The sequence below is a fragment of the Montipora foliosa genome, chromosome 8 (assembly GCF_036669935.1).
Source record: "Montipora foliosa isolate CH-2021 chromosome 8, ASM3666993v2, whole genome shotgun sequence".
In the NCBI taxonomy this organism is placed as follows: domain Eukaryota; kingdom Metazoa; phylum Cnidaria; class Anthozoa; order Scleractinia; family Acroporidae; genus Montipora; species Montipora foliosa.
In genome coordinates this window covers 16,580,047-16,590,046 of record NC_090876.1, presented here as the reverse complement: position 1 = coordinate 16,590,046, position 10,000 = coordinate 16,580,047, and the positions used below count along the sequence as shown (strand labels likewise).

General features: G+C 39.3%; 2 protein-coding genes and 1 long non-coding RNA gene across 3 annotated transcripts in view; 1 reads left to right on the top strand and 2 right to left on the bottom strand.

Moving 5' to 3' along the window:
* LOC137967467 (G2/M phase-specific E3 ubiquitin-protein ligase-like) overlaps positions 1-5,041 on the top strand; it is a 5,669-nt gene extending 628 nt beyond the window's left edge. Inside the window, exons 2-5 of the mRNA XM_068813983.1 lie at positions 1-216; positions 1,635-1,842; positions 2,842-3,002; positions 3,316-5,041. The exon at positions 1-216 is cut by the window's left edge and continues 182 nt beyond it. Coding sequence (XP_068670084.1) covers positions 1-216; positions 1,635-1,842; positions 2,842-3,002; positions 3,316-4,570 — 1,840 coding nt within the window. The 3' untranslated portion in view covers positions 4,571-5,041. The remainder of the gene's footprint in view (positions 217-1,634; positions 1,843-2,841; positions 3,003-3,315) is intronic.
* LOC138013264 (uncharacterized) overlaps positions 1-10,000 on the bottom strand; it is a 342,610-nt gene that overhangs the window by 27,979 nt on the left and 304,631 nt on the right. The gene's annotated exons all lie outside the window — the stretch shown is intronic.
* On the bottom strand, positions 6,267-7,511 carry LOC137967440 (uncharacterized). The gene is made up of 2 exons (XM_068813961.1): positions 7,431-7,511; positions 6,267-7,253 (listed from the first exon to the last, which is right to left on the bottom strand). Exons 1-2 carry the CDS (start codon positions 7,509-7,511, stop codon positions 6,267-6,269), a joined length of 1,068 nt encoding a protein of 355 aa, XP_068670062.1.

The window sequence follows — 10,000 nt, the reverse complement described above, 5'->3', positions numbered from 1 at the left end:
CACCAAAGATGTAGTGTGCTTGCCATATGAGGAGGGTGACATTTTTGCCATTCCACGAGGTGGGCGTAGGGCCCAATTGGCAGAGTTAGGCCTGATTGGCAAAGTGAGCCTGAATACTACATGGGACAGGAGAGCAGTTGTAAGTGAAATCTCAAGTATTTTCAGGAAATCTTTTAAGCTGAGAGATGAGGAGGAAATGCCCTTTCAGTATTTGAGGTAAGATGTTAATCATGTGTTATAGCATGTTTCATTCCAGTGGTATATAAACAATGATTTTTTTCAATTGTGAGTATATTGGCAACTGTGAAACTTAAAGGAGCAGTGTCACCGGTGGCGCATGCGTGAAGATGACTTAAGATTATAGTAACTCAGAGATGTACCCAGGTTTTCAAATTTGGGGCGTCATCTGGACCCCTTTTTGAAAAATTTGGGGGTCCATTCACCCCATTGCAAAATTTTGGGGATCCAGCTAATTAATATTCAAGAATTAATATGCGATCCATTGCCTCAGTACCCTTTCAGATTTATAACTGCACGAAAATAAAGTCTTATCCCTCCCAACGAATATGTACTTAAAATGATCAGTTTCTTTGAAACTGTTGTGCCTGTTGATTCATCGATCAACATGTATGGGCTGTCAAAGCTCCATCGATCACATTGAAAACGTTTCGAGGAATCCGTATGCTGTAGGAACTGTTGGCTCCAGTTGATAAATGATCTAGATCTCCACAGCAAAAAAAAAAAAACAGAACTGAATCTCAATTTTCCGCAAAAGAGATTCATTTATTTTAACTACGCTTTTAGGTGTAATTTAGGAACAAAAGAGTAAACAAATGTAAGCGATCGATACGCAATTCATCGTCGGCTCGTGCGGCCGTGACTTCGCCATGGCCAATGTTAATAACCAAGCGATTGAATACATTCAAGTTTCATGTTCAACACGTTAATTATAACACTAACTCCGAAGAAAAGTTGGATAATTTGCAAAACAGACAAGTTACGTGCAAAACAAGAACCGAGACGATGACACGTGCGCGCCCGGAATTCATATCAACAGGGTCGCACGAAACAAATATTTAACATACTTTGCCTTTGGATTCTCTGTCATTTTAATCATGATAAGCGAACTAATGCTTGAATTTCACTTGGAAAGCATGCAACAAACTGAACTTCGACTGAAATGTTTTATTATCACTGGCGGCAGATCGAAAGTGTCGCCGATTGTCTCACGTAAAAAAACAGCTCAGATCATGTCACGCAACACGTGCGAATTCAAAACTGAACTTATGAAGCTGGACATAATGGTTGACAAAATGAAATTATTCGACTACAAAAATCCGAAAATAACAGCTTACCTTGAAATTTCAGGAACTCGATCATTTCTCCGATGTGAGAAATGGGGATGTTCAATTTCCTTGTGAAATACTCCGTTCGCATGTTTTTCCTGGCGTTCGTAATTTGCATAAACATTCGATTTTTTTCTGCGTCCAACTGGACCCTTTGTTCGATATTCTATGGGTCTAAAAGGAAAATGAGTGCGTCCCAAGACGCAATGACGCACTCTGGATACATCTCTGGTTACTCATGAGTGGTAATTAACTCAGTATATGAATTGTCACTTTTTATGGTTTTAGCACTGTACCTGGGGCAAAAAAGCTAAAGAGGCCAAATGTTTCAGTATCCTTTCAGTGGAATGCTCCTGAGGTACTTTCTTTAGCTTCTCAAGGAGCACTTTACATTATGACTCAGCTTCCAGTCCCAGGTAATAAGAAGGAATCGACAGTGATTGGACACATCTCTGTTGAGAGTGATGAAGGAAATAGTGACATTGATGATTTTGAGGTAACTAGCAAGTGTATTTAATGTTGTTAAGATGATATTGATTGCTAATGTTGTCACTGTTTTGTCAACCCCTGAATTAATTTTCAACTTGAGGAATCTAGAGAGGGACTGGGTATTCTAAACATACTTCTCTGAGTACCCTGAGATTACTCCCATTACTGGTCCTAACTTGACTGATTTGTTTTTTGGACATTTACACAATAATTTAGTGATATTTCAGAATTCTGTCCTACCTCCTGCATCCCTACTCCTTTACATTTCACAGGTTCCTGGCTATAATTTGTCCCCCTTCAGAGTATTAGCACTGAGGAGTTTATCCTGGGGGTAGGGGGGGAAGGAACTTCCATATAAAGAGGATGGGGGTGCCAAAAGCGTATTTTTTTTTCCGACAAGCAACCCCCGTCCACTTTCTATGGGAGTCTCCCCCCACCCCCACCCCCGGGAGCTAATATGTAAGTCACATGCAGCCTTCATTTGTTTATCTGTTTTTGTAGCTTGTGGTTACAAACATCCAATTCATTACATTTTTTCTTTGTTTTTGTCTGAAATTTTAAAAGGTTAACACAACAGGCTGTTAAAGGATAATTATTGACAATTAGACTCATAGCCCGCGAGGGCAAAGGTGAAGCCGAATGGGCTCTTCACCCGTGGCCCTTGAGGGCGAAGGGTCTAATAATAATTATTGTTTTAGTATCACCCAACTAGTCGGACAGAAAAGGCAACAATAAAGTTTGCAACTGCAATTTGAAGGAATATTTATTTGGGAACAAAACGAAAGAAAGCGCCAAGCTTATCGCTAATCGAGGACTATTACTTATAGTTCTCTAGTAGCATAGCCAATCAAAAATTAGGATTTACACTAGTCCACTAGTTGGGTGATACTAATGCATGTCATCATTATCAAATGCCAAATCTGCCTATAACAATAGCAGAAAGGGCATAATACATCAGGCTGTCATTTTATCACTCAATATTTCTATATTTATATTTCCCCTTAAGCTTGAGGTTCCCACATTTGATCGGAGCTGCCCTTTTCCTAAATCAAGCACTGAATCACCACCAGTGACTGGACCTTCTGTGGTCTCAGTGGCTGAACCTTCTTCTCTGTCGATGGCAGGGCCTTCTGTCTCTTCTGCTACTGCACCAATGGAAGATTTCAGGTAGTTTTACAAAATTTATCATTAAGTTGATTTGCCTTATGTATGTAGGCTTTCTGCAAGGACCTTAAAAACAATCAGTAATGTCTTTGTCCTTATCATGTTAATATGGCAACAGGGGTGGTATTTATGAGTTTGTTTCAAGTCATTTGGAGCTTTTGCACAAATGGTGAAAGTGAGTTGCCAACAGTGACAAGGACCAGTAATCTATGATACAGACTTTTCACTGGAAGTCTGAATAATAAATAGATAAATACTTTTATCATTGCATTGAACCTAATTAACTAACTTTTCAAACTTCTTTTCATCTTTGAAGGTCGGTGGATGAAGTATATGCAGCTCTTATATGTGATGAATTCATTTCTGATGACGAATTTATCCCCGAAAGTGAAAAGCATGCTCTGCCTAGTGATGAAGCAGAAACCATTGAGGCCAACATCACGCTGAGGGAAATTCTCCATAATCTCTCATCAGTCATAACAGATTCTGCGACCTCTAAATTTAATATCAGTAGAAATCATATATGGGAGGGTACTAAGAGAGCACTCAATCGGAAGTCATTTGACCCTAAAAACAAACTGTCTGTGAAGTTTACAGATGACCTCGGAATTTCAGAAGGGGCAGTAGATCTTGGTGGTCCCGCCAGGGAGTTCTTTACACTTGTAACAGAGAGGCTGGTCAATTCTCAGCTTTTTTTGGGGGGAGCGTTCTCAAAATTTATATCTCTTAATGCAAGGTGCTTGGAGGAGGGAGAATATTATTTAGCTGGACAAATATTTGCTATGTCCATAGTTCATGGGGGTCCTACATTGAAATGCCTCTCAGAGATTTGTTATGACAGTGTAGTCAAAGGCACCCAAAATGTTAATGCTTCGGTCAAAGATGTTTGCGACTATGATCTAAGAGTGTCTCTTGAAAAATTGCTGAATACATCAAGTATAAAAGAGGCAGAACAGGTCATCAGTGATGCCAAGCTTGATTTATTGTTTGACATGGCTGGTACGTTTCAGGTGGTTAAAGCTACCACTGATATTGTTAACCTTGTCCAGAAAACTGTCAACTGGTACGTTTTAGGAAGATCACAGCCAGCTTATGACAGTTTTAAAGAGGGTCTTCGTACATTAGGGGTCTTGGACTCAATTTTGCAGTATCCACACGTGATGAGGGAAGCCTTCTGTTTCAAGCCTGAAACTTTGAGTGTGACTGACTTTGATTCCATCTTCTCGGTCGCACGTGCATGTGAAGGGTCTAATAGGAGGGAGGTTGAGAACCTCGTTCTCGCCCACTGGCAGGACTTAATTCAAGACTGTGAAGAACAGTCTGCTACAGTAAGCCTGTCGGATATCCTGTTTTTTGTGTCAGGGTGCAAACATTTACCGCCCCAGGGACTTTCTTGTGAGATATTGTTTCTTCATGAGCCAGAAGAAAATGCTGGAATGCTTTCTAGATTTCCTAAGGCAAGTACGTGCGCTTGTACCCTTTATCTCCCTGTAGTTCATAAGACATATGAAGACTTTAAGGGAGCTATGAGCTATGCTGTTCAAAATAGCCGAGGGTTTGGAATGGCATAAGGTTTCAGAAAGACAGAACTTGCCTCACATTTCAAGATACTACCCACATATTTTAGAAATGGAAAGGGTCTTCACAACATAAAGTATGAAAGTAATTCTAATTAAACACTGTATATCTGTTGAATAGAGTTGCTGGTTACAGCCACTTTGTTCTATATGTTATGTTCATGTTTAGTCAGTGCCATAGAGTTCTTGGCCTAGGAAATCAAGGACTATAACTAGAGGGACAAATGGAGCTCTCAATAGACAGTCCTGACAAATTGGTTGCTCAGTTTGTTACGTTATTTTGAGGTGTCTAAATAATTATTTAGCCCAGCTGATAATGGAAGCAAGTTACCGGTATTGTTGTTTCCTCGAGCCTCAGTGGGTGTTATTGTTTATGCTTTTCATATAACCTTCATTGATATCTGTATATGTAGGTTGTCTTTGAAGAAATTGTAAATGTGTTTACAGAATTGTCGTATGAATTCTTTTGTGACCAGTCCAGCAAGATTTGGTCTTACAAGAAATGGCTTTTTTTAGAGCAAGTTGCAGTGTGTTGCTTTCAAATTTTTACTTGCAAGCCAATCTAGTTAACATTTTGGGTGTTTCGTTAGTTGAAAGGCTAATAAAACATTTTGAAAGCTTGAGCTTTATGTCAAGTGCATCTCTCTGATCTTGTCTTGTGGCATGGTAGGTTCCCTCTCCTCTCCTCAGTCAGCCGGTAGTGGGCTCAGCCTTAAACCCAAATCTTTGTCCCTGTGACCAAAATGGAGAGTTCAGTCCAAGCAAGAGAGGATGAAATGAGAGAACAGATTCCCATGCCTCCAAGCGTAGCTTAAAAAATCTATTTTTAAGTTTTGCAAAGCTATTTAAGTTCTCATTTCCAATGCTGCATATTTAAAAGTTCATTACGTTATGACAACTGCCCAATCAGGTGCCTCTCTAAACATATCTGCAGAGCTAAAATCAGATTTTAAAAAACTATGATTGGAAGAGGCCAATGTATCTTACCTCATCCTCTCTTGATCAAAGGGAGTCAGTGCCTGAAACACCTGACATCACCAAATAAACCCTGTCCATATATCAGAGGAAAGAATTTAAAAACCAAATTGGTTTCACCAGATCATACAGAACAAAGGAAAACAGGGTACCCTTCTTCTCTCCCCTTGCTCTCTCTTCTCACTTACAAATGATCAGCACTTGGTGCCAATTATCCTAACTCCCCTCCCCACATAGGCAAAAATAGATGCATCAGTTCCCTGAATTAATTAACAACGATAACCACCACTTTGAGAATCTGACTCGAAAGAAAATTTTTAATTTCAATCACACTTAAATGAACTTGAACAATAGAAACAACAAGGCTAAGGCTAAAGGAGTAATGTCCATGAACAATTATAATTTGTAATGCTGAAAAGGATATCAACTGAAAGAAACATTTCTCAGTTTGTACAAAATCAATGTACAAGACCACAATATATGTCACTTCTGGTAAGTATATGTATGGAGCACAATATTTCAGGTTACAGGTACTGAATTTCATTCTAAAACTGTGATGTTAGCTAGTTTCATTGAGGCCTTTCCAGTTGTGATAATTGCTATATTTGTAATATAGAATTTCCTACAAACTCAATAACCTGCTTGTACAGGTCTATTCTCGAAGTACTCACAAGAGGATCTATCTCTTGACAAAGATTCTGGTAGACTTCATCATTTAGAGGGTTGCAAATAGGGGGTACTTGAACAACTGTAGGTCTCGTGGTGTAACACTGTGTAAAGGAAGCAGGTGCTGATTACTGTTAAATAGCTGCAGTGGTGTCTGGTTATTCTCTGTAGAAATAGAATGGTGGTTGTGGGCATTGACAAACTCTTGTAGAAGTTGGTTTATTCTTGGAACATAGACATAATGTAAGCAAAATAAATCTGTGTCATTAGAAGGATCCAAGAGGCCTTGATGCTCTAATTCATAGAGCTCTGACTTAATTACATCAGCACAATGAATATTTAAGTCACGATTAAACCGCTCTACTCTCTGGTTGTGAACTGAACTTCCAGTGATGACGGCCATCTCCCCTGCTGGTGAATGATTAATCATCTCTTCCCAAACACGTACATTTTCTCCTCCTTTGTCAGTTCGTACTTTCAGTGGTCTTCCATACTGACTGATTGCACGTTGGAACAAAGTTACAACGGTTTGGGATCTATTGTTGTTACTACAGGCACAAAATACAATCAGTCTGCTGAACCCATCTATGGCAACATGTACGATAAAGCGCCAACGAATAAGTTTATGATTACCATCAAGGTGCCACATGAAATTTGGGCAAGGCACAGAATATACTCGACGGCGAATTCTTCTACATCTCCGATCATCAGCACCTTGGGGATCAACCCGATGAATAGACTCGCGTACACGACTTCGTTGGACAATTACTCCTCTTGCTCTTAAATGGCCGGTTATCATCACTTCTCCACAGTTCGGATGATTAATCTTGATATCTCTTACTTCTCTGTCCAAACTGTTATTGTCAAGGCTAGAAAACTGATCTCTGTAGGATATATCCAGTTGCTGCATTCTACAGTACAGAGCCGACCGCGACACACCACATGCTTCAGCAGTCTGAGACACAGAATAACCCATATCAAAGTAGCCTTCAATAGTTTCTTTTGGTAGAGATATTCGGGGACGACCAACAGTTCTCTGAAGGAAAAACAATAAATCTCAGAAAAGCGCAGTCGGACAAAATATTGAGTTCGTGAATTTGCACGCCGTGCCGCAATCGACTGTTAGTATTTGGCAGCCATCAATCGCTGATAAGGCACTTTAACATTTGTTTCAGAAAACAAGACACCGTCAACTACTTGCCTTGACACGTACCTGTTGCTGAGAATTAGAATTTCTAAGTGCACTGCAAACTGCAGCAGAGATTCTTGCTACCATGTCATCGTTGGAAGCCATGTTGCATGGAGAGAAATCGAAGGACGCAATGCACTGTAGGGAATGAGCGGGAAAACGGGCCACGTGGTCACGTCCATACCAAGGTAAATAACCAATTAGGTAAATAACCAATTTTGTGCTAAATAACCAATTTGCAATTTGCAGTCACTGGAAAAAAAAATCAAGTTTTGGTTATCTCTAAAAAATAACCAAATAACCATTTTTTCGATTTTGGTTATTTAGCAAATAACCACTTTGCAGTTTTGGTTATTTAGCAAATAACCAATTTTCAGTTTTGGTTATTTAGCAAATAACCACTTTGCAGTTTTGGTTATTTAGCAAATAACCAATTTTCAGTTTTGGTTATTTAGCAAATAACCAATTTTCAGTTTTGGTTATTTAGCAAATAACCAATTTTCAGTTTTGGTTATTTAGCAAATAACCACACTCATTTCTTGGTTACTTGTTAAATAACCAATGTCTCCTTTTGGTTATTTAGAAATAACCAAACTGCAATGTGGTTATTTACATATAACCATACTTCTTTTGGTTATATACAAATAACCACTCTAAATAATAAAAATACATTTGGCGCCCCATAGCTTTTGACCCCTGTGATAGTTTCACTGGCTATTGTTTCAGTCCATGAGCGCAATAAATATCGTAATTTTGTTCATTATGTTTCGAATGAAACTAGTTGGCCGAGTGGCTTGTTTTACTCCTTTAGTCGGATTTTCGCCTAGTGGCGTGGTTCAGATCTGCACAGTACAAGTGCCTTTTGTATGTTTATTATGATTGATTTTGATCCGACGTTTTTTCCATGACATTTATTTTCGCATTGTTGTTTCCATAGATTTTGTCAGCGGCTTTTGACCCCTGTGATAGTTTCACTGGCTATTGTTTCAGTCCATGAGCGCAATAAATATCGTAATTTTGTTCATTATGTTTCGAATGAAACTAGTTGGCCGAGTGGCTTGTTTTACTCCTTTAGTCGGATTTTCGCCTAGTGGCGTGGTTCAGATCTGCACAGTACAAGTGCCTTTTGTATTTTTATTATGATTGATTGTAATCCGACGTTTTTTCCATGACATTTATTTTCGCATTGTTGTTTCCATAGTTTTTGTCAGTGGTATCTTACAGTCTTGTTTTCAGCATGTTGAACACACTCGCCTCAAGGGGTTGATACAAGGTCTCCCTGCAGTTCTTCTTAAAAGTAAAGCTGGAGGCGCCTCTGCTGCAGCAGATGCTCAGGTTTCTGATAGATTGTTCAAGAGACACGGTCGATGGAAATCAGATAAAGCCAAGGATGACTACATTAAGGATAATATTCTTTCTTTGTTGTCTGTTTCTCTGTCATTGGGTATTTAATTTATTTTTCCCGTTCTTTTAGTTCGTCTTATACACGGCTCGTGTTGACACACCCCATAAGTGGTTGCTTATTACATGATAAATGTTTTATATTCGGTTGAGCGGGGCAGCGAATTAGAATATAACAACTCTTCTTTGGTGTTCCCGGGGGTAGTATTGTCGACTAAAGCATCGATTTATGCCTCGGTCAATTCCGGTCCAAAACGGCTTTTGTCGGCCATTTTTGTCTCAGAGCTGCAAAAATGTTTTCAGCTCGCTTTATCCTTGACACATTCCTTGACCATATTAGGTACAGCAGAAATAGTTAGCAACTATTCACTGAAGTGGAGGTGAGTAGCACTAGCCACCGACACTGAGGTGAATATTATTATTTTTTACTAAAACAGTGAGATAATACCCAGCACAAAAAATTAATTTGGATGTTTTCTTCACTTGTCACGGATGCAAATCGAGACGCCATTTTTTCTCGAGTTGCTCGGAGGTAAATAGCACAGGATATTTGGAGTTTGACGAGCCAATCAGCGCGCGAGTACAACGCTATCCACTGTTTTAGTATATACATGCAAAAACTGATAGCCTGTGTCCGGCGAGCCAATGAAAGTGCTGGAAATCTGATATTTAATAATATCCGATACAATCAAACAAACACGCTAAGATCTTGGCTCCAATTATCTAATTGTGAAATAATCCGCAACATGATTGCAGAAACTAGATCTACCCAATGTTACAGGGATAGAGTTCATAAGAAATGTTCATACAGTGTTTCGAATTCACCATTTTCCCCGACAGCTTTTAAATGGAAAGACAGCTAGAAAAACTTCTGCCGCCATATATTGGCGCAAAAACAAGGTAGGGGCACAAAAAGATATTTATACAAAGTGCATAACAGAGGTTCTTTTAAAAAGAATTTACAACGTTTTTAGGGAGTAAACTGGAGGCAAAAACGGAAAAGAAAACGGTACGTTTTGAGGACTGCCTTGGGGTGCATTCGTTTCGGATGATCCGAAGAAAGATAACTGATCTGAGATCACTTGGATCATGTTGCTTCAAAGGAACTGAAAAATCCTTTCCCAGAGTGGATTTATCGGTACCTCTGATGCACCGTGATCCAAGTGATCTTGGATCAGTGATCCTTTTTCGGA